Source organism: Geospiza fortis, unplaced genomic scaffold (assembly GCF_000277835.1).
Source record: "Geospiza fortis unplaced genomic scaffold, GeoFor_1.0 scaffold79, whole genome shotgun sequence".
Classification (NCBI taxonomy): Eukaryota; Metazoa; Chordata; class Aves; order Passeriformes; family Thraupidae; genus Geospiza; species Geospiza fortis.
Genome location: NW_005054408.1, coordinates 231,117 through 255,736, shown reverse-complemented (window position 1 = coordinate 255,736; position 24,620 = coordinate 231,117). Strand labels below are relative to the sequence as shown.

At 41.3% G+C, this 24,620-nt stretch overlaps 1 protein-coding gene across 1 annotated transcript in view; it reads right to left on the bottom strand.

Moving 5' to 3' along the window:
- Positions 1 to 24,620, bottom strand: part of LOC102040055 (neural-cadherin-like) — a 47,546-nt gene that overhangs the window by 4,847 nt on the left and 18,079 nt on the right. Inside the window, exons 14-32 of the mRNA XM_014309162.1 lie at positions 24,414 to 24,541; positions 23,349 to 23,535; positions 22,470 to 22,613; positions 21,087 to 21,370; positions 18,964 to 20,578; positions 17,807 to 17,900; positions 16,450 to 16,634; positions 16,007 to 16,236; positions 12,861 to 13,132; positions 11,847 to 12,061; positions 10,708 to 10,835; positions 10,037 to 10,164; positions 8,616 to 8,739; positions 7,879 to 8,059; positions 6,841 to 7,007; positions 5,866 to 6,130; positions 3,411 to 3,591; positions 2,204 to 2,448; positions 551 to 705 (exon numbers count right to left, since the gene is read on the bottom strand). Coding sequence (XP_014164637.1) covers positions 551 to 705; positions 2,204 to 2,448; positions 3,411 to 3,591; positions 5,866 to 6,130; positions 6,841 to 7,007; positions 7,879 to 8,059; positions 8,616 to 8,739; positions 10,037 to 10,164; positions 10,708 to 10,835; positions 11,847 to 12,061; positions 12,861 to 13,132; positions 16,007 to 16,236; positions 16,450 to 16,634; positions 17,807 to 17,900; positions 18,964 to 20,578; positions 21,087 to 21,370; positions 22,470 to 22,613; positions 23,349 to 23,535; positions 24,414 to 24,541 — 4,928 coding nt within the window. The remainder of the gene's footprint in view (positions 1 to 550; positions 706 to 2,203; positions 2,449 to 3,410; positions 3,592 to 5,865; positions 6,131 to 6,840; positions 7,008 to 7,878; positions 8,060 to 8,615; positions 8,740 to 10,036; positions 10,165 to 10,707; positions 10,836 to 11,846; positions 12,062 to 12,860; positions 13,133 to 16,006; positions 16,237 to 16,449; positions 16,635 to 17,806; positions 17,901 to 18,963; positions 20,579 to 21,086; positions 21,371 to 22,469; positions 22,614 to 23,348; positions 23,536 to 24,413; positions 24,542 to 24,620) is intronic.

Below are 24,620 nucleotides of genomic sequence, written 5' to 3'. Positions count from 1 at the left end.
ATCTGTTTACTCTAAGTATAAAGAGCTTGTGTTCAGTGGTGTATTTATCTCCAAAACACAAAAATGCAGAAAGGTTCTTTCACAACCACCACATGCTCCAGGGCCTCAGAGGAGCCAATTCAGCACCTCCCCTTCCCAACAAGGGAGATGTGAACACCTGCTATTGGGAGCAGGATCTGGAAAAGCCTGGCCATGAGCAACACTCACACCAGGCTCTTCCAAGCCCTTGGAGCTCCAGCAGAAATGAGCCCTGAGAACCTCAGTGTCTCCTGAGCCCCCAAAACCAAACCCAGCAGCTGTTCCCTACTGCTAAACTCGCCCTACAGGCTCCCATCCGCATGCACTCAGGATCACTGGCTATAAGACAAATTAAAAATGGATAGGCACTTATCTCTGCTTAGGAAACATGCACCCTCATCCAAATAATTCATTTGCCAATTGCAGGGCTGAATCAGCAGAACGAAGACTGAGGACAGAGCACAAAATGCATTTTCCTTAGCATGGTGAGGCACCAGTCCCCTCTTAATTGTAACATAACAGTGATCCTTACTTCATCTTGCTCCCCACCCCCTTCTTCGTTGTAGTTGAGGATGTTTTCCCTGATGTCCTCCAGCTCCTCGGGATGAGCAGATGCGTGGTAAACGCCTCTGTGCAGAGCCTTGTGTGTCTTCCAGTGAGCCCAGAGGAAGGCGGCGCTGAGCAGAGCTGTGGGGACACAGGAGCAGAGCACAGGTGATGCAGGCACCAGCAACACCCGTGCACAGCAGGGCCAGCAATCTGGGCTTCCTAGAAAATATCTGGGGTTTGCACTGTCCAGTGTGGTGAACATCGAACACAGAAGAAGAAAAGCCTTTAAAGAGCATTTTGCAACACCCTTTAAAGCCCAACTTGAAGTTGGTTAAAGACTGAGTGGTGTCTCTGACCTGTCTCTGTCCTGTATGGAGTTGAACTTTGTCACAGAAAATGTATTACAGAGGGGAACAAAGAAGAAATGACATGTTGACAGTAACAGACACAATTACACACAAATGAAAGACAAGAAGACACAAGACAGAAGATGAAATTAATTTTAGATGTTTTTACTAGAAAACAAGAATCAGGCACATTTTGCCTTAGCATTCATTAATTTAAACATTTTTCATAAATGCTGCAGTGCATTTAAACAGCTGACAACCTTCAACATCAGATACTGAACATTCTGTAAATAGAAACTTGTGTATCACTGTGCTACCAACTCTATAAAAATCAATAAAAGCTCAGAGTAAGACCTCAAAGCATTGAGTACCATAAATTAGCAGTGCAGTGAACTAAGGAAACTAGAATCTCTTATAGAATACCTACATGGCAGCAGTTCTGTGGAGCAGCATCTAAAAGACCTTGGGACTGAAACTGGGGTACACAGAGATCATGCCCTGCACTCCTCTAAGACAAAGATCTACTATCAACCTCAGCTATCTGGGATTCCAAGAGCTGCAATACCACTTAGCTTCCCACGAATTTGCTGCTCATATTTGCATGGCAAACATAGTATCTAGCAGAGTTGGGGAAAACTATGGTATTTCCATACTCTTACTACAACTTCTGAACAAACTACCTCAATGCTAACAGCCAGGAGAAAAATCCTATGTCTTTACTCAGGCAAACTTCCATAACATTTGAATAAACAAGAAAGACTCCAAGATGTAATCCTTCATCACTAGTAACATCCTTCTGGTTTTCCTCTTTAGATCCCATACCTAAGCCTGAAAATGGCTGAGGAAGACAAAATCAGCTGCTTAGGAGCTGGGACACAACGGGCAAGATGCAAAGTCTGCTCCTGCCTGACCAGTGTATTCCTATCAGACAGGAAGTTTCTCCTAGACTGAAAAATCTGCTTCATACTCAGCAGTATTTTAAACAATGCTTATCTGGTAGCAATTTCCACTCTTGCTGTTCAATTATGCATCTGAACAGTTCCTCAGCAATGACGTGAAAATGTGAAGAAAACAAAACTGCAGAGACCTTCCATAGCTCGCAAGTGTTGATTCACTTAGCGATGGATGCACAGAGGGATGAGAAATCAGTGATGGGACCAGGGCACAGGAACGAAGGCAGAGTTGGGTCTCCTGGGGGAGTTTTCGGCAGGAGATGAGGCGATGGCTGCTCAGGACAGGTGGACACGTGCCTCACCACAGGTAATACAAGATGTAGTTGCCGTAGCTACCTAGGAGTGCCAGGAAGCAGACGCAGATGGCGAAGAGGGAGGTGAAGCTGAGGCCGGTGTCCTTGTGGAAGATGGCCAGGGTGATCTCGCAGTGGCGCCCGCTGTAGCCGTCGGGGCAGTGGCACTGGAAGGTGCTGGGGGACAGGGACACGCAGGTGCCATCGTTGCAGGGCCGCTCGGCGCACGCCGTGTACACGCACTGCCGGCCTGAGGCGTTCTCCAGGATCATGTGTCCTGCAGGGCAGCTGCACACACCGGGGCAGAATGGCAGAATGGTTATTCTGGGAGGAAACAGCCGTGACAGGCAGCACTGAGGATTTAAAACACACTCTGGTGACAATTTTTGCATAGTTTCCAAAGCAGCTACTGGGAGTAAGTTGTGTGAAATCGTGACAGGTCATAGCTTGTCCTGAGGCAGCCATAGCATGAGCTCCACAACTTCAGACCCTTATGTCTGGGGCTTTCAGAACTCAGGTATTTCCACTGCCTTCTGCAAGATTATCCTTGTGACAACCAGCTGAGTTGGCCTCTGCAGTTCTGGCTAGGCAGGACAAGCTGTGCTATGTTCTTTGAGTTTCCAGAGTTAGAGAACTCCATTTGTGTGGACAGTGGCAGTCAGGAGAGATGTGCAAACATTAAGGTGTGTGTAAGTAAAGTGTTCATTTTATTTACAACCATCACAACCAACAGGAATTAGTGTTGTCCTGACCCCAGCCACAAGCACAGGAATCTGAGCTCAATAGTGTGGTGTTCCTAAAGCAGCTGGAGGAGCCTGGGAGGGAACAGAGGCAACAGCCTGGGGCAGTGCAAGAAATCAGACCCTCACAAGAGAAAGCATTGACACTGCACAGCACAAGCTTCACAGTACAGCCAGGGAGCTGTGCCACTCCAGCTCACACACCCTCCTGCTCTCTTGGTTCCATGGTTTACAAGCATTCTGGATTTGCTGCTGCTCTTTAAATGTTTATATTAGACAGGCAGCTGAACTTGCTCCACAATCCCTGGAGCCAGGCTGATTACATCAGCTGTGGTGGTGTCTCTAAGGACACAATATCCTGCTCGCTGTGCAGGTGTCCAGCCTTGTGTGCCACTGTGGTTCCAGGGATTTGATGAGATTGCCAGTGCCAGCCTTCAAGCTGCACACTTCAACATCCACCCTTTCCCACCTCATTCTGAACAGTTTTGTTCTTCTATTTCCACCAATTACCTGCATTCATGCATCATCCACAAATCAATACAAATAAATTCTTGATTGCAAGGGTTATTCCTACAGGCCTCCGAAGAACAGCCTTCTTTGATGCCTTGGGCACTCAGTACTGACACCAGCTCCTTCCCATGAGTGTCCAGAGGAATTCTGTAATTGTTAAATCTGACATCCTTCATACATCCTACAGCAAGGCACAAAGAGACAGTTTTAAAAACCATTCAGTAAGAATCCTTTGAAGCAGCTGTAAGATTTGGCAGTTTATGCCTAACAAAGGACACAGGCTATCCAAGTTTAAATCCAGGACTGAATTCACTTAAACTCTCATAGCATTGTCTTTCATTTTTGGACTGAATTTGCTGAAGTTTTGGATCAAGATTCCCAGTGTTTTCCATGAGAATCAAGTGCTGCTGCAGGTCTGTGTTGGTTTTGGCTGGGACAGACTTAATTCTCTTTGCAGAGGCTGGTGTGGGGCTGTGTTTGGGTCTGTGCTGAGCACAGGGTTGATAACATGGAGCTGTTTCTGTCATTGCTGAGCAGGGCTCACACACAGCCCAGGCCTCTCCTGCTTTTTGTGGGGCCATGCTGGGGAGGGGGCTGGGGCTGCCTGGGAGGCTTGGAAGGGACACAGCCAGGACAGGGGACCCCAAGTGACCCAAGGGATGCTCCAGACCATGTGGGATCATGCTCAGGATATGCAGTGAGGGGAAGAAGGAGAAAGGGGAGATGTTTGGAGAGAAGGAGTTTGTCATCCCAGGTACCCTTTCCATGGGATGTGGCCCTGCTCTCCTGAGGGAAGCAGGGAATTCATCCCATGCCTTGCTGTGCTTGTGTGCATGGCTTTTGCTTTACTATTAAACTGTCTTTATCTGAACCCAGGGCTTTTCCAGCTTTTACCCTCAGGACTCCCTCCCTGATCCCACTGGCAGGGAGTGAGTGAGAGGCTTTGAGGGGCTGGAGGTGGATGGGGTTAAACCATGTGAGGGCCTCTATTCCCCCTAAGGTAGTCAGTGGAATATGTACCCCTCCACTGTGATTTCCATAGAAAAGTCCAAATATTGTGGAGAATATGATACATGTGGATAACCTGTTCTATTCTTTGATGGACCAGTAAAAATCGTGTTTGGCTGTTTTTAAATTCTAGCTTATGGTTTACCTTTATAGTATGAAGAGCAAACCACAAATAATGAAGAGAGAGTCTTCAATCAGGGATAGAAAATTTGTACTGAAGATGTGTGACATTCACTTTGTATGCATGAGATGTCTCAGCATAAAAACATACACTTTGATTAATTAAGTACATTTTATGACTTTGAAGTCCTTAAAGTTTCAGCTACTTAACAGCAACATTAATAATCCTAATTAAAATGATCTTCCTGCAACCATTTGACTTCTTTATTTACTTAAAAAACAAACACTATTACTCCCATAAATAAAAAATTCAAAATATGCTCCCTAATTCATATCATAAACTTTATTTATTGGAATACTTCTAGTAAAGCAATAGAAAACAATCTTTTTCTAAATAATTTGTGATACATTTAAGTTGTAAATTATTACTCTATTTAATTTCTCTCCAGGCACTTTTTTATTACTCATTGAAGTACTTTTGTGTGGTGAAAAGATGACCAGCTTGCTTTGGATGGATTTACTAGGACCTGGTTAAAGAGGTGAAGGGCATGGGAGAGAGGTGACCTATAGACACCAGGCAGGTTTAACCAGCAGTGATGTGGGTTCCTTGGCAATAAAACTGATTTGCTTTACTTACACTGTGGGTTTAGGCAAAGGCCAAACTTCCAGCTGAGCTCAGAGCAAAGAGCTGCCATGGATATCCCAAACTTCCTGTTCTTTATATTTCTCCTTTGTGGAACTACTCAATTTCCAGGCTGGAAACTGATTTGCTTTTAACACACACTGTGACCTTATCCACTCAGTTGCTAAAACTTCAGATTTTTAGCTCTAATTCAATAAACCATTTCTAATTTTAGTTAATGCTTTGACAGAGTGTGAAATCCAGTAATATTGAGGTAATAAACCAGGGTTTGGTGGGTGTTATGCAATGCACATATAAAATGGAAAAAATCCTTCTGGAATAGGAACAGATATGTTTGGGAGGGAAGGAGAACTGGCAAATGGACTGGACAGAACCATGCACTGAACCAGCTCTGCCTATCCAAGGCAGGGAGCCATGGATAGTCTGTCTGGGAGAAGCTTCTGGATCTCTAGGTACCATCTGCAGCCAAGGCAAGAGGTGACCATCACTGTTTCAGGTCCAGTAGGCATGTGTATTTGCAGGCAATTCCCTGCTGTAGCTTCTGGTCAGAACAGCATATCCATCCCTGGTGCTAGTGTCATGCAGGAAATCTGTGTACTTTGGACTCTACATAACAAGAAGTTTTCCTGCACTTTTTTTTTTTAACAGGTCCATATTATGAACAGTGAGATAGAGAATTCCTACCTTGAAAACTCCTGTTTTGACTGAATGGGTAGGTGTTTCCAAGGACCAAGCTGCTGGGGTCAATGACAATCTCTTTGTATATTCCTGCTGTTTTAGTAATCTCTCTCTTGCCACCTCCTTCATAAAGGCGAAGAGTAAATTCATTTTCATTTCTCTCCAGTGTGATGTGATGCCATTCACCATTATCAATGTGGTAGGAGGGAAGGCTTACAGAATAGTTTCCATCACCCAGATTGTATGAGACCACTAAGAGTCCCTGAACAACCTTGTGGATAATTAACAAATAGCAAAAAAGAAGAGAAAAGTCATTGCCAGGCATTTTGTATTGACCTGTAACTTCAATCTTAAAGTATTTGTTTAAATTTAGGGTATGTTTACACTGCACATTTAGGTGTAATATAAAAATACTGCAAGTACTACTGAATTAGGCAACCTAAATGTGGTAGCAATATACTCACAGTAGTATCTAAAATTACTTAGGAGTAATTTTACCCTGATCTCTCTTGCACAAATTATGGGGTTTTTCTAGTTGTTGAGAGTCTGGTGTATCACAGCTACAGTGACAGCTCAAACCAACATGGCTGAAGAGGTGACTTGTTTAGTGGTGTGTATAAAATGAGAAGGCTGTCACTCTGAGAGCCTGACATCATTAACACTGCAACAGGCACCTTGCTTGGCAGAGTCTGAGCTACACAGAATTGACCACATGATTCAAAAGGACACCAGGTACACACCCTATTTATCCTATTCTGTATAGAACCTGTATCAATGTGGGCATCAAAACCCAATGGGATACCACAGCTGTGTGGTCAATATCTCAAGTAAAGGATCAGATGTGTCTATCCATAAAACCAATCCCAGACTCCTGGTGCTCAGCATAAGGCTTTTGTCCTGTTTCCACCTGTTAAGCGAGTGTTTCTCTGAGCTGTGTGTGGCTCTGGTGTCACTGTCACTGTGTGTGGGTGGTGGCCTCACCTGCAGGGTGATGTGCTCGTCCCTGGCCCGGGACAGCACGGTGGCGATGACGCCGTCGCGCTGCCGCGTGCGCACCAGGGCCTGCAGCAGCGTCCTGCGCGCAGACACACTGACAGGCAGCTGGTAGCGGATGTGGCTGCCCGCCTCAAACCTGTACTCCCGGGCCACTGCAAGGGAGAGAAACCTTTAAACCATCTCCTGAGGAGAGGGAAACCTTACTATTGCCCTTTAATGTCATAATAAGAGTCAAAAGAAAAAGGAAAAAATTGTGATGCACAGCGTGGATCTGTGAGACAATTTGTCCTTTGGGACATACTCCTGTATTTATTTCCACAGCTTCTCCAGTCACTCCCATGCTTCATTTTCCTCTGTAAAGAGGTGTTCTCCCACCCAATCTGATCCTGCTAATGGCTCCTCCTTACAATGCTCAGATGGGGTGACAGCAGGGAAGCAGCACCTCTGACCAAGAGAAGAGTCTGCAGACAAGTACCACAATCAAATTTCATAACCTGCTATTTTATAATTGTCTTTCTGCTGCAAACTTTGGCTCTATGAGAGCTAAAAATCCTACTATTCCCAAAGCATAGATCCTTAAGCCAGCAGAGTCTCTTCCTGACACCAAAGGAGCAGCGATTTCTAATTCCAGTTGCATGGTTCTTATTCTTCACAGAAAGTGGTACTGGCACACTCATATTTTTTAGGTTATTAGATATTTTTGAAAGTGTAAACAGATGCAAATCAAACAACTGTAACAAAATAAAATACTTTTTTCACAATTTTTTTGTCATGCAGCCATGTCATTATACAGTCATTGCATAAACACCCTCAGGTTTAAAGAAATTATCCTGTACTGAAAAAGCAATTTCTCAAAGGGAATTAGAAAAGAAATTGTTAACAATCACAGGCAACTATATTGCAACATGGCTTTACATAATGTAATGTAAAACCACCTCAACAATCATTACTGCTAATATTTGAAGTTTCCTGTACTGTAAAATTTAGCAGCCTACACTAATGAAACAGAAAAGCAGGGTTCACCTTTATCACACCGATAGCCGTGGTAGCCTGGCAAACAGTGACATGCAAACGAGCCCCAGTCCCCAAGGCACCTCCCATGGGCACCACAGGAGGAAGATCCCATGGTCTCACAGCTCCCATCTGTCAGGGTGCAGCCAGGGAAGCTGTTCAGGGACTCTGCAGGAGACTGAAGGTCATATACCTTCAAGAGACAATTCATGACACAAAAATAGTATTTGAAAAACATATTTCATTTTTAAGCAGAAATAGCTGCACCACTTCACTGTGTGCTCCTCATCGGCATTGCTTCAGTTACTAAGCTTGCTTTTTGACATTCAGACTTCAGCTGATTTTATCAGGAGCATATTTTGCCTTTGAATAAACTCAACCGACTACGAAAACAAAAAACCCCTAATACTTCTGAACAAAGCAGACAGCTGGCATAAATACACCATTATACAATTGCTATTCAGAAGTTCCCCGAATGCACAAAGAAGCTTGGAAAACAGCTGCATGAAACAGGGGATAAACAAACACATAGTTCCTGCCTCATTAATACATCTCCTTCTATTGACAAATAACTTTTCAAGGTACTTATTCTAATTATCACAGAAAAACATTTTCTTGTATTATACACTGATGCATGTGGGCATTGAATACATTGATGGAAGCAGAAGTTTCATGTGTAATATGAATCTCCCAAAAGTTGAATAAAGAAGTTTTCTTCTCTGCTAAAGCAAACATTACTCTGCTCTTACCTGAGTATCCAAGATGAAATTGCGCAAGCAACCAGAAAAATGTTTGTGTAGCAGTTGTGGGTAGGAATATGGTATGGACTCTTTCACACCACCCAGCTGGAGAACATGGTTCACATTCAAATACCTTTAAAAATCATATCAATAATAAAAATAGATGTGCATCTACCTTCAAACATAGACAGATAAATAAATAACTACACGGCTTTTCCAAATAGCAAAGGCTTTATAACATAACAGTAGAACGCAACTACTTTATCTTCTCTTTCTGAAATAAAGCCCTTTAAAATAAAGGGTATTTTTAAACATGACAGTGAAATCCGCTGGAAGTTTAACTGTGGGACACTATTACATTTTGAGCATGTTTGCATTCAAGTCAGAAACAGCTGTGATATTCTAGACACTATATTCTCCTTCAAGTGCTCTGTGTGTACACTGACATCCTATGCTCTAGAAATACTACAACAAAGGCTGTTCTGTATATGACAAAACTCAGAAATCTAAAAGTTGGGTCCATGTGGTCTAAAAGGCATGGTAAACATGTCCAAGCTCTGCACTGTCTCCCAATCATCTCTCCAAGCCAAAGAACTCCATGCATTTTAGTTCTCATACTTTCTTTTTCCCAGAGTTATCAAGTAATTTCTTTTGTTTTCATTTATCCTTATACTTTTCCCTTTCTTTGTGCTCCTTTCATGACCAGGAGAGCTCCATGCAGCTGTGGACAAGGCTTAATCTCAATGCTCATCAGAATGCTTGCTTGGACTAACTATTCCACAGCTGAAGTATCTTTGTTAGTACAAAGGTTTCCCTAAAATATAACCTGAATATTCCTCACTGTAACTTTAGGCCCTGTACAGAAGAGATTGTCTAAATCCTCTTTGTACCATTCTTTTGTACACACTGAGACATATCATATCTCTTCTTAGTTCTCCCTTCTTTCTGTTAACTGACCTCAATTCCTTCATTCTTGATTCTTACTCTCAGGGTGAGCTGATCAGTCATTGCTCTTCTCTGGACTATACCCAGCTGCTCCTTGTCCACCCTGCACTGCAGAGCGCCAACTGCACCCAGGACTCTGATGTCAACTGGTCTAAATTTGTGAGGTTTTAAAGAGCAGGCTCACAGTGACTTGATAAACAGACACAAATCCTGTAGGTGGAGGGTGGTACACAGGACCCACAAAAGCTCCAGTAATAGCCACAGAGTTTTGGGGCTATCAATTAGTACTGCAACACTACTCAGTGGAAGACTGGTTCCTTAAAATTTGTTTAGTTCTTTGAGGTCCAGGCTTGGTCTAGAAGGCCTGAGAAAAGAGGAAATGCTTTTTGTGTTCCTAGCCATCAATAACTCGGTTTCAGGCTAAGAGGTCAAATGTTCACAGGCGTTAGAATCAAGTGCCTGTCAGGGAACCTCCAGGAATGTACCTTGCTCTCCGTGGAACAGAGCCCAGGACTTCACAGTCCGTGCGATCTTCGGTGGAGAGCCAGCGGCCAACGCCTTCGATCTCGGAGAGCACGGCGGCGCTGCACCGATCCAGAGTGAACCTGACAGCCTGCACACAACACACCCTGAGCTGGCTCTGCTGCACAGCCACACCTGCTGCACCCGGCCTCAGCTTCTACTTCCTGCACACTGTCATCCAAAAAGGGCCGGGGTGTTCCCTGTTCTGTTCATCTTGCAATAGCCAGTAGAGCCAAAATGGAACCATTAAGCAAAGTAGGAACTTCTCAACTTTATTTGTCCTTCTGAGTATTTTAACCACTTACACAAGACCTGTAACTGCATTTGCAAGTAAATAAATATCTGCTTTTTGTTCAAAAGTAATAGATTCCAGTGGCCACATTCTACATGTCCTGCAGCCGAGCTTAGAAAAGGTAAAGATAACAGAATATGGATTATAACATCAGTGGATGTGGAACAATGAGGTTGTTCCAAAATTTCTATTACTCATCAAACCTACATGAGCAGTTAGGACAATACCTATTGTCTGTTCTTTATTGAAAGGCTGTTCTTTCTACCCTCCTATATCTGCACAGGGAAATATTTTTAGAAATATTAATATCCTGATGTGAAAAAAAAAAATCCAATAGCTGACCTGACCATTGGTTCTGACTTCCAGTCGATGCCACTTCTTGTCTGCTACATTCAGATGACTTGGAAACTGCAGCACCACAGAACCTGAGCCATGGCTCATCTTCAGCACAGGAACACCACTAGAGAGTTCTAATACAACATGAACAAGAAATTAAATTCAGCTACAAAATGTCACTTTTGGTATCTCAGCAGTTAGTGACTGTACTGATTTAATGGTTATTGCCAGTCACATATAGGGGGGTCACTACAGAAATAACTAGAATTATACCCTATGTCTTCTATTAAGCAGAAGTACTCATTCAGTATATCATTTACTTATACACTTTAGATTATTATTCCACTTCTCTGTCAAAACACCGAAACTAATTCCTGAGAAGCAATCTGCAATTTTATAATGCTCTAAAACAATTAATATATGCAGGTTTCTTCTTTCCCATCTTCTACTCAAATTTACAAGTAACTGCAAAGCAAGGCAAAAAAAAAAAAAAGAGGTAAATTATTAACTACTCAACTACGTTACCTTTCAATTAATCAGGAGAATATAAAATGCCAACCATACTGTTGATCTTGTGTGTTAATTCACAAAAAATAACCAGCAGTAACCTTTTAAATATGTGTCAACATAAAGCATTGAGTTCTACTTGTAGATTAATCTTCCCACAATGGCAGGTGAGGCTGGATTAATCCATCACATCATTGCCATTTTTAAAAAAATCTGCCAAATTGCCCCAAGACCAAAGGGCGTTTAAGTGGATTTCTTTTCTCACCAAACTAGAAAAGAATGACATTCAACTAAGACTGCACTACTCATGTAATACCTATCTTCAAAGCACCTAAATTCCTTTATAGCACTACAGTTTTTCTAGGCAGGTTATTTTTTTTTAATATATATCAATCTGTTTTGCTTTCCTCTTCATTTCTACAACTCTGTGATGAGCCCAAAGCCAGAGGAGCAGGCTATGAAAATAGACATCAAAGGAGAAAGACTTGTTAGGAAATGCTTCAAAAATATTTTTACACCACAAAATAAATTACCTCATTAAATGGAAAGACAGAATCCATAGTCTAATTGTTACACTGGTCACAAACAATCCATTCCCAAAAGACATTTAATTTTCCCACACCCTTTTGCAGAAGTACCTATTGCAATGAAGTTTTCTGTGCTCCCAGGTTCTGGATTTGATAAAGGGCCACTATATAGTAAAAGTCCATCTGGAACCACAGTAATAAACTCTAGGGAGAGTGAGCTTTCAAAACAAGGTCTGATGGGACGAAACCATGCATAACCATTTCCATGGAAACTGTGCTTCGTCTGCTGGCAGTCTGGTCCATGAAAGGAAGCAGGACAAAGACATCTGAAAGACCATAAACAAAAGAAATAGTCAAAATTCCCCCATGTTCAGCTTTTTTTTGGTTTTACATGCAGCAAATGCAGAACTTAAATCACAGTTAAAAAATCAGCAAAACAAAGATTTTAGCAGAATCTTAGGTTTGTTTGGCAATTATTAAAATGCTCTAAGAATACAAAGTATTTTTGTTCTTTATACTAACTGCCTCCAAAAAAAGTATTTTTGAGGCCAAGATTTTGAGAACAACAAACTTTTTTTCCTAAATAACACAGAACATCAAACATCAATTTACTACAGAGTAAACTTGGGGAGGTTAATTCCTAGCTGGAATTCATTTCACTAAGGGAATACTGCTGCATGCCAGGTGATGCTATAATAAAGCGTGTTTACAATCTAATGCTTTTTAGGCTCCTTAGTATCCATTGTTTGAACTATATTTCACTCCTACATCCCTGCTGTTGCCATTGATACTCACTTTTATTATTACTCTGCTGGAAAAGAGAAAAAAACAGGGCAGACATGCCTTCATCCTGAATTAGGTGCTCTTAACAAATGACAAGTGTTAATTTTGTGTTCCCCAGAGTTTTCTTTGTTCCTCACGTACTTTTTGGGACCACAGCCCCATCGGGGCCATCAGGAAGCCCCTGTTGTGGTTAGGTTTACACCCCAATGCACATGTGGGGTTTTTCTGATTTTCCTCCAGTCAGAAGAACATTTATGGTTATTTCAGACAGGTACCTCATAAGCACCACTCAACACCTTAAAAACAGAGAGCAGAAATAAAGTGCAGAGCAGGTTTGCTCACCTGTAGCCGTTCAGAGTGTCGACACAAAGGCCCCCGTTGAGGCAGGGGCTGCGGGGGTACGAGGAGCAGGGCTGGTGCAGGCGCTCGCGGGCGGAGCAGGCGCACAGCCCGTGGCTGGAGGTGCTCAGGGACACAAAGGACACGCTCCCCGTGTCCATCACTGTGGGGGTGTCACTCACACTCAGGTGGTTTGTACAGCCCTCACTGCAGTTGGCACTCCCGCACTCATCAACATCGATCTGGGAAATGTTCAGTTGCAGAGCTGACTGCATCTAAGAGAAAAGACAGCACCGCTGTTATCCTAATGAAGGCTTTTACCTCAATTCTGAAAAATCGAAGCCACCAGAGACTTAATGCAGTGTTTAGTTTCTTGAGCATTACTTAGTAACATCCCTGATTATATAGACAAGAAAAATAATTTGAAAAATTCAGGAAACATTTCATTAAAAAATTACAGCAGCAGCATTTCCTAAAAACTTGATCACTGACATGATTGAGTGTGAACATGTACTGGTCTAATAACATTATTTCCAAGACCATTATTAGACATTATTAGACCATCTGTACTGGTCTAATAACATTATTTCCAAAGCTCTGAGAGCAGTGACATTCCTCAGAGCTGCAGCATCTGCATCACACCTCTCTGCACTTCAACAGCAACAGAAGTGTTTCAGCTCAAGCCAGGATAAATCCTTCCTCAGCAGTAACACCCAGATATTATTCCTCACATTCTCTCACACAAAAGGATACAGACACAGCAAAATGCAGAGCTGAGCTGCTTTCAATAATCATGTCCACAGACAGTGACCTGACAAGACAACTTTGTAGCAACTTGGATTTAGTCTAATGATTTGTGCCTCATAAATTTACATTTCATGTCAAGCTGTCTGCAACAAAACACAGTTCAGCATACTGGATACTGTATTCTATGCTACATTCATCTTTGCTAGTTCACTGTTTTTATTGTTAATTTGGCTTGCACCTGAAAGCCCAAATACCAAATAAAAAGAGTCTCAGTGTAACCACAGGTCTGGTAATGTAGGAATAGTGACTCTAAGAGCAAAACTTCCATTCCAAATGGAGCAAGGAAGTACTGGCAGAGACGGAGGGAAGGGAGCTGCTCACAGTATGAGGCAAGAACAGAGCTGCCATCAGTCCTGGCTTTTTGTCCTTCAGCCTGCACCCCTAAATTATCAGTTTTTTCCTTCCACTTATTTGGGAATTTTGCACAGGTGTCTGTTATAAAGCTTCAGAATTTCATCTGTATTTGATGACTTAAATACACTGAAATGTGTCCCCAAAACCTGAGTTTGGCTTAGTGAGGCAAAAGACCTCACTACTCTCACAGTGGTACACAAATGAACAAGGTATAAAAATGTAAAACTAAGAACACTAGAGCTTTATGCATTTAATATGGAGGGGTTTTTTCCCAAAGAGCAAAACATATGACAAATATCTTAAAAATAAACTTTGAAAAGATCAAAACAAATACATAAATACTCAAGTGCTTCTATTTTTTTCTCATTTGTGTAGTCATCTCAGTTCTCCACTGTAAGAACTTTGATCTTTATAGTGCTTTGTCTCTATATTCTCAAATATCATAACATGTATTGATGTCCTGCCCCCAAAGGCACAGAGTATATTTTGTAATGACATGATGCATCCTGTCAATACAGGTCTGTGTCTGCTGCCCATGTTTGCCACTATCACTGGAGAGTCTGTAATGCACATTTAGACATCCATGTAACACTGCTATTGAAAAAACGTATAAAAACAACCTTGGCTCCTTTAAAGTATTAGGATGGATTATTTTTTTGCTAAATAAAAATTGCTGTTGTAAAACTATATCCCCAGGAGGTAATGCAAACATATTATTTATGTAGAAATTCAATGAATAGTTCCAGTGCTAATTACTTATTTTCTATATTTATAGTTATACACATAGAAAAACTACTGGAGGAATTCTCCAGCTATGATTGGTTTTCTGTAAACTATTGGTGATTACTCACTAGAACCATTCATTAAATATTGAAAGGTGGTATATAATTAACAAAAACGTATTTTTTCATTAAAATACGTGAAGCAATCCCCTTGTTGCCACTGATGAATTCAGGTGTCATGTATTATGGCAGAGAATATTTGAAATCTATAGGATTTTCTATCTTATTGTAGTAGTAATTCAATAAATATGCAAAAGAATCTGTCATTACCCTTCCTAAATACTCTCTGTCTCTGGCATTCTTTATTTGGTCACTCTGAAGACTCTCATAATCCACAGAGCCATTCAAGATACACCAAGAAGGAGGCAGGTAGTAAGGTAAGACAGCCCTGTTTGGTTCCCAGACTAGGGCACACCCCACCATACTCACACAAATGGAAAGTGCTGTTTTCTCTTTGGAAAAATCATCCATATGATGTACCATATATTAAACCCAAATATGGCCAGGGCAAGTGAAAAGCTTTGCCTTTGTGCAGGGCTACAGAAAAATCCAGCTGTGGCCAAGACAGACTGTGTCTGTAACTGAGTCAGAGAGCAGGACAGTTAGGGAACACCAAGAAGAGGAAGAAAACATCTTCCATCCAAAAATATTTTCCTTGACAACTGTGAAAGAAGTTGGGGGACAGCGTCATTTTGTATTTGAAGCTGTCCTTTGGTGAGATAAATGCAATCACAGGATTGGTTGTCTCCATCTCACTTACCTGTTGCAACTGTTGCCTAAGACACGCATTCCTTCCAGCAGGACTTTTCCTCTGAAGTGTCACCTATTTGCACTGCAGAATTTCTGTTAGGGGGACATCAAGCCTCCACTCTTAAGTGTCTAAACAGAAGGTGATGTGGGGATTTCGGGATGACACAATGAAACACTGACTGGAGAAACACAGTATCTGCCCCATGGCACCACTGCAGATCCATTTTTCTGCAGCTCTCCAGTGACTATTCATTGAACCAGAAGTTAGTACAACCACACCATACCAGTACGTATGGCACAAAAAAGAAGGGAGAAAGCTTGAACTAAACACTTGTTTTTGTCCTGAGTGAAGCAATAAAACCCTTATCTGTAGATGCAGTGTAGTTTTCCACTGAGGTTTGGGATGTAAACCCTGCAAACTCAGTGTTTGGCTGAGTTCCACAGGTGAGAACCAACCTCAGTTTTGAATGCTGCCATCTCCGCATGCAATTTCTCAGGTCTGTAATAGGCTGAGCCAGCACGGACTGCAAACCTCACATCTGTCTGTTTTCCATCCCTGCCCATCACACTGAAGACAATCACATCACTCAGCTTTGCAGGTAACAGCTTTGCAAGGAACTCCTTGAACTCGCCATGTCTTGTTTTGCCATGTTCTTCTCTCCTTATGAACTCCTCTGCTGTGACACCTGGTCAGGGGATTCAAAAATAGATAAACCTGAACACTAGGGAGCTCACGGGTTAATGTCTCAATTTATTTCTTATTTAACAATGTGGAAACATACCACAAAGTAGCCTACAGTGATAAGCAAATCAAGTATTGATGTAATAATACCTACACCCTGTAAACATTCAGTTAGAGAAGCAGCTGATCTAAACCCTCACCAGCAAATAAAACCAACCTGAGAAACGCACAGTGGCTGAGTTTTGTATGGCTTCATTTTCCAGGTCTCTGACATGGATTTGTACTGTAGATATAACATCAGGACAAACTCCATCAGAAACTCTAACTCTTAAGTTGTATATTCCCTGAGGAGTGTTATCCACCATCAGCAAAGACCCAGTCCTCTGATTTAATCTGAAAGATCTAGACAGAAACCTTCAATTAGGAAATCTTAACAAATCGAAGTTGAGGATTCACTTTATTCATTAACATCATTCAGAAGGCCTTAAATGTTACTGTGAAGGATATAGGGCCAAAACTTATGGGAATTAGCCAACAACCTCAGAAAGGCACCTCAGCCACCTTAACTGAGAAATGACAATCTGCAGATCTTATAAAGAGATGTTCCTGCCACTCAGCCTCTCCCAGATTTGAACAAATGCAATGTGCAGTTGAACCAGGTGGTTCAGCACAGTCATCATGGGCAAGCCTCTGAGGTCAGTAATAGGGAATGACAAACCCACACTGATCATTCCAGGTTCTCACATCTCTATCTGGAACAGGGTAAGTCTGTATAAAATCTCTCACAGCATCTTCATTGGATACCTCAAAGGGCCAGTAATCAGCAATTATGGAAATATTCCATGACCATTATTATGGAACAGTGACCTCTTAGCATGGAAACAGGCCCAGGGGCTGCTGATGGACAGAAAGTCTTTAATTCTGGGCTACATAAAGCTTTAAACTTTTAGTCATAGCACAGACTAAAACTCACTTTCACATCCACTTTTTCCCTTTCAGACAGCATACAATTATGCCATAAACCATCTCACTTTATGATATGAACACATAATATCTAAGTGGGAATTAAGGGTCCAATTCAACATTTCAATCAACAGAAAAAAAAAAAACTCCACTAATCTGAGTCATGGTTTTCACATGCAATTGTAAATTTAGCCATCAAAGGACAGCACCAAATTCCCTTCCACTTTTGATGAAATTACTCCATTCTTTGCTTTTAAATTCAGGATTTGTGTTCCAACAACCCTAACATCTGAAAGCAAATGTTAGGACTCTGTCTATTTTTAAATTGGAGCTTACAGAATGTGCATTTTAAAGTAAATTAACTGTGACATCTGACTAAAAATCAACATCATGGTGTGATCCTGCATTGTCTTGGAAAAAATATTTAATGCAAAAATTTCTTAATACCTAGTAACTCAAGTGAAAAAGAAAAAGAGCATTTGAAAGGTACATCCCTTAATACACTCAATAACCCTGGCTTTATGCACATCCTGAACACAGAGAAATACATGGTGAGAAAATAATTACAGAAGCATAAATATTACTCATTTTGACAGAAATACAATCCTCACTTGAGCAGTTTTCCTTCAGAGGAAAATGTTTTATTGTCCCAGTCATCCTGATCTGGTGCAAACACTTCCCCAAGCACTGTTGTTGACCATTTTCCTGTTGAGATAAATTATAATAAATCTGCATTTAATTTTTGCTTTTTAGTGCACTTTATATTCTGTGACATTCATTACTGCATTTATTATTTTCAGACTCCTGCTCGATTTAGTGATGGTTATAATCCAAGATTCTTAAAACAATGCATAGCCTGTCATATGATTTCTGCCATTTCTGGCAATGTGAGCACACTGGAGATGCCACATGAAAGAAGAAAAGCTGGAAACAGCATAAAACAGCACTAGAATCATACATAAATACAACTCTCTAAAAAACTCTCAGAAAAGAAAAATTAAAAATCACCACATCAGGAGTTAATTCCAAATGTTTCATTGCTACTCTATTATTTTGAAGAGCACACAAGTGGAATCCAGCAAAAGAGGGAGAGCATTTTATGGGGTAGAGCTGGGACAGAAGGACACGATTGGGTAAAGGAAAAGGGCAGGAAGACACCAAGCTGGGCTGGGTCTTGGTGATTTTTCCAGGCCCTTGGAGGCTGGCACAGAAGTGGAATTTACAATTATGTTTTCTAAAACAGCAAGAGGAACAAATCCAGGGAAAGAGACTTTTGAAATCCGCAGTCCAGGTTCAGCAACATGGGAGATGTTTAAGTTTGAAATGTGGAGCCTAGCCAACCTGGATGCTTCATTCTCTCATTTCTACAATATGATCTGGTCACATCTTTTTTTGTAATTTAGGCATTCTAAACTCAGAAAATGTAACTGCAAAATACCTTCTGTAGGTGAACACTCATTAATGGTAAATAGATTTTATGGGTTTATAAAAATACTGCTTTTACTGCAAGTTCAATAAATACCTGTTTGCAGCTAACAGTTCTTCAGCAGATAATCTTTCACACACTAAGGTCTGAGTTTAACAAATATATTTCACATATTCCACTTTACTTAGTTGTTAACAGAACAGGAGCTGCGGTTTTAAAGTACGTAAACCATTAAAGAGACAGATTAACAGACTGCAAGAAAAAAATTAAGTGTAAAACTCTGCTATTTCATTGATCTGATCTAGTATCCAGAATCTGATCTCACATCCAGCTAGCACTTACCTTTCTGGCTGTACACATAGATCTCCTTGTGGCCAGACTCATGGCAGTTGTCGTTCTCATCACCAATTGTTATAGTCAGGGTGGTCGTGGAGCTCACAGCTGGAATCCCACTATCTGTTATAATTATTGGCAGGTGAAACACCTTCTGCTTTTCTCTGTCAAAGGACCTCAAAGCTGTTATAGTTGCTGTGTTATTTCTGTTGTCAGTAAGAGAAAAGTCCAAGGAATTCTGATATTCTGGTGGCAATGAAAAGGTAAAGGGCGGCCCGTTTTCCTCAGCGTCCGGATCAAACGCATGAAGCAGCTTTGAGGTGTGGTTCATATGCACTATCTCAGGCTTCAGTGTATTTTCCCAAACTACAGGCATGTATGGTGCTTCAAACCTTGGTCCATTGTCATTAATATCAAGCAAGTTAATTAAAACTGTGACACTTCCAGTGCGGGCAGGCGTCCCCTGATCTGCAGCTTGTACAATTAAAGCGTATTTCTGAATGGCCTCACGATCAAGTGCACTTGCCACAACCACGTGACCAAACTGGTCAACCACAAACTGTCTCAAAGGGTCTGAATCTGACTTTATAGAATAAATAATCTTCCCATTCAAATCAGAGTCCTTGTCTGTAGCCCTCACTGTGGTTACTGTAGTACCTACAGGCACATCTTCAAATACAGGGTTTATCTGAATAAACTGAGAAGGGAAAGCTGGGCTGTGGTCATTGGAGTCTTCAACTTCAATCAGGCACACTGCAACACTAGAAAAATCCAGATCTTCCACAGTAATAGTAAGATTAAACTGTCTTTCACGTGCATTCTCAAAATCCAGCTTTTTTTTCAGTCGAACAGTGCCACATTGCCATTCTTTGTCATTTTCAATATAGAACTTCTCATCTGGGTCTCCCCCAATGATACTGAACATTAAGTCTGCATTTTCCCCAACGTCTGCATCTGTAGCACACACCTGCAGGACTTCTGAGTCAATGGCACTGTTCTCAGGAATCGCTGCCTGCCACAGCTTCTTTGTGAATTTGGGAACATTATCATTGACATCTGCAACCCAGACAGTGGCAGTGCCAGTTCCTGTTAGCCCTCCCCCATCTCTTGCTTCAACAGTGAGGAAGTAACTTTCAGTCCTCTCCCTGTCTAGCAGTCCCCCTGCCACATGGATGGTCCCAGTACTGGGATTGATATTAAACATCTCAGTACCAAACTCGTTCTTCACATTCTCTGTTATCCTGTATGTCAGGACAGCGTTCACACCAACGTTTGGGTCATCACGATCCACTGCAGCCATTTCCATGACCAAGGTGTCTGCAGGAGAGTTTTCAAAGACATTCCCATTGCAGTCATCAGGCATGCACGAGAACGTGGGTGCATTGTCGTTTATATCCCACACGTTGATGATCACATCAGCAAAGCCTGTGAGTCCTCCTCCACCTTCATCAGTGGCCAACACAATGAACCTCCACAGGGCTCTCTCTTCCCGGTCCAGCCTCTTGTGGGAGTAAATGCTGCCTGTTTTCTCATCTATTGTGAAAATGTCACCTGCACCGTACCCATGCAAGGAATATCTCAAATCTCCTCCATCAACACCACTATCAGGATCACTGGCCATAACCTACAATAGTTTTGAAAAAAAAACCAAACACAGAAAGCATGAAATATGCAGTGATTGCATCACATCCTATACATTGCTCCAGTCTAAAGGAGCTCAAGCAAAAGCATATGACATGGTAAGAACATGTGCATGCCAGGGAATAGCAAATCCAGGGACAATTCAGGGCAGGCAAATATGCATTTTTAACAGTGTTAACAATTGAAGTACTAAAATAATATTATATTCTTCATATTTATACAGGTAATTTAAATATTACATTCTGATCGCTACTTTAAATTGTCCATTATTTGCTTTTCAGGATTAAGAAATGATTCATCCTGTTTATCCCACTTACTAGCCCCGTATTTTTTTTCCACAAAAGTCTATTTCTTCTCTTCAGTGACAAAAAAACTTAGTCAAAATAAACTTCATTTGTATCTATGTGCTGAGTTATTTTTAACATAATTGTACCACAGCAATCCATGCTCTTTCATTGAAATATTATAATCTGTGGAACTGCATACGCTACCTGAAGTACAAAGACTGGCAACGAATCCAGTTCCTCAATTATACTTCCATAGTATTCATTGATAGAAAAAACTGGAGCCTCATCATTTTTATTCATGATGTTGATGATGATAACTGCATAATCCTCCCATTTCCCATCAGAGGCCAACAAGTGGATCTCATACATTTTTGTTTCTTCATAGTCCAGTGGCTGGGCAATGACAATGGCTCCTGTTTCTGGATCTACATCCAGCACCCCTCCGGTGTTTCCAGCTGTGATCTGATACCGTAGTTTAGCATTTGTTCCTGCCAATTATCAACAGCATCAGAAAACACACATTTCTTGAAGTAGGCTGATGGTGAGATGAAGTACAAATCACACAATAACTGATTAGTGGTATTATTTTTATTTTATAATTTTTGTGCTCTTTTAAAACATGCAGCTATGTCAGATTACTTAGCAGCATTTTCAATTCTGGTGTGTCCAACTGTAGTTTGTCTCTACAAAATGTGTCTATGCAATGAAGTAATAATTCTGTTTTAACTTTATTTAGAGGGCAGAATTGAAGTGCCATATATCCATCACATCAGGTCCCCTGTCCAACACTCTAGAGCAGATTTACAGGCAGCCTAAGTCCCAAACTAAAAGTTCCTTGAGTAGTAAATCCTTCTGCAGCACATCTTTACCACATTTGCCTCAGCCTCCTACAGAGTGGGAAGAATCCAGTGCAGTCAGGATTTCCTTGCATTTCACAAACACACAGAGAACAGTCCTTGGGACTTGTGCAACAACAAAAAAAAGCAGTGTTTCACCATATAGTGAAGCTGAATTAGCAGTGCTCCATGGTCAAAAGATGGAAGCATTTACTGATCCCTCTCTCTTTTATAAGCACTGGTTATGCACTTTTACATGATTAGTGGCTGAATTTCTGGCTGATTTGTGGATAAAACAGTGTAGCTATAATTCCTCATATGCATTTAGGAAGTCTAGATTCAAATAAAACAAACAAACAAAGCAAACACAAACTATACTGTCCATCATAGAGAAAGCAAATGAATCTCACTGAAATCAAGTCTGACTTATTCTAGTTAACAAGGACATTTTTATTGGCACTCATTTGTAAGAAAATGATCTGATCTATAAAAAATTTGTATCTGCAGGCACAGAAATTATCTCCTATCATCCCACATTAGTGCATGTCTCCTGAAATAAGAGATTGTACCTCACAGCTCACAGTTATGAACTAATGTTCATGCCTGAGCAGTGCACACTTAAAGAAGTTTTAAAATCTGGGGACAGAAAGACATTTCCTTTTCTCACACCACCAACTATGCCTTGGAGTGCTGAGATGAATGAAACTGATTAATATTTTGGAGAGAGCTGTGGAGGATTGCAGTGCTTTACCTTCATCCTCATCGTTAGCACTGACTGTGAGGATGGTGGATCCCACATCCTGGTCCTCGTCCACGCTCACCTCATAGACGCTCTGCGCGAACACGGGCTGGTTGTCGTTGACGTCGCTGATGGACACGCGCACGTACGCCGTGTCTGCAGAGACAAGGAGCCGCACACTCAAACCCCAGCTGTGCCACTTCTGTCTGCTGCAATCCCTTCACCTGTCTGCCTGCACCTTCAGTGGGGACAAATATGCAGGCAGTACAGAAACAAACCCTTAGGGTTGTGGGCTGCCTATATACCAACAGTATTCAAAAGCACAGGGTATCAAATAAATGTCACATCCAATTTATTTAAACACATACTACATGAATAATTGAGTCATTGATGCCTAATATGACAGTTGTACAGTGTTTAGTCATAATTTTTCATCCTGAAGCCACAAAATTTTAACTTTTTATTTAAGCAGGGCGATCAATTGAGAAAAGGATTTTCTATCTTGCATATTCCAGCTTCATAATTACTTTTAACTGAATACCATACATATGCAGTGCTTTGAGAAACACTTGCCCTGCCCAAAGATTTGCAACCTACAGATAACAGCTTTACCAGCTGGTCAGTACTCTCTAAACTCTAAATAGGAAGGTCTATAGGCTTTATTTCAGAACAAAAAACTTGCTTGATCATCATATAAAGCTTATCTTCCAGCTCTGACACAACTGTTGCACAGCTAAACAGTAAAAAAGCCACCACAAAATCAGAACAACAGGCACTCGTCCACAAGACATGAAAAAAAAGGAAATTACTATTTAATCTTGCATTTCAGAGTTTCTGTTTTCACACACAATTCAAGTAACATCACACTTACCACAGCCATCTGTCTCTTACCAGAGTTTGGCTTCCCATGCTTTCCAGGTCGAGCTGATTCAGAGCCATCCACTGACTTGACTTCCAGAAGGTAGGAGCCCTTCTCCTCTCTGTCAAACACTGAGGTGGTGTAAATGGAGCCTGTCTGGGGGTCCAAGCGAAAACAGGTGTAGTCTCTGCCACTGTCATGCAACAGGGAGTAAGTTATCTACAGGATTGAAAAGAAGTTGTTAATATATACTTTCCTTTTGATGAATAGTTCACAACTAGAATAGTCCTTAAAGAGAGGAAGAACTGTCCCATGTCCAAGTACTTGATCAGGCCAAGGAAGCTGGGTAAAACTGCAGCTTCAGCAATCTGGTCTAAAGCCAATTAACTTCCTTGACTGCTGATCTGTAAAGGAAAATAATTTGTCTAATCAGCTCCTGATTTCACTAGCATGTGTTTGTACAGTGCTTGTGCTGCAGCACTAAAGCTCAGCCAAAGATCCCAAGTATTTCTACAACATCTACAGGTGAGCTGCATTTGAACCTGCTAGGTTATTATCTGCTCAGGGATCACAGACCATGTTCTACCCTCTATTATCCGCATGGCTTTGTGACTTGACTTCAGTTTGCAGTCTTGTTCTAAGGATGTATCTATTTTCAATTTGTTTAATCACCAAGGAATACATCCTCTTTGGGTGTTAACTTGCCATATTTTGTAAGGACTCAGTTTGCAGTATTGCCAATGATTTCCAACTCACAGAAGCCTTTAACACAGCTTTTCTTCCATCCATTTATCCGATCTCATTTTAGGTCTATGTAGAACTTTCCACACAAAGGAATTCTACAGCAAGCATTTCAACTAAGCTACAGGCTGTGTAAATATTTCCTCTTTGTTTTCTGACTCACACATACTAGTTTTTGTTGCATTTTTCACCTGGCAACACAGAGAAGCATGTAATTATCTACTTTATTTCATTCTACATTTCCCTATTAGTCATCCCTTTTCTAGGCTGAAGATTTCCAGACTATTTAGCCACTGCTCCTGCAGAAGTCATTCCACAGCTCTCATCAGGGGAGATGAAGGTGCCCACTTTCTTACCTCACCATGCTGACCAAGGTCGAGGTCGGTGGCAGACACCTGAGTGACAAATGTCCCCACTTCAGCTCCCTCTGTTACTGAGGCTTCATAAATGGATGAAGTGAAGAATGGGACATTGTCATTGACATCTACAACATCAAAAAGAGCACACAGAGAGAAAACTATAAAACTTTAAAGGCAAACAGTGCAGGATTATACTGTGCCATC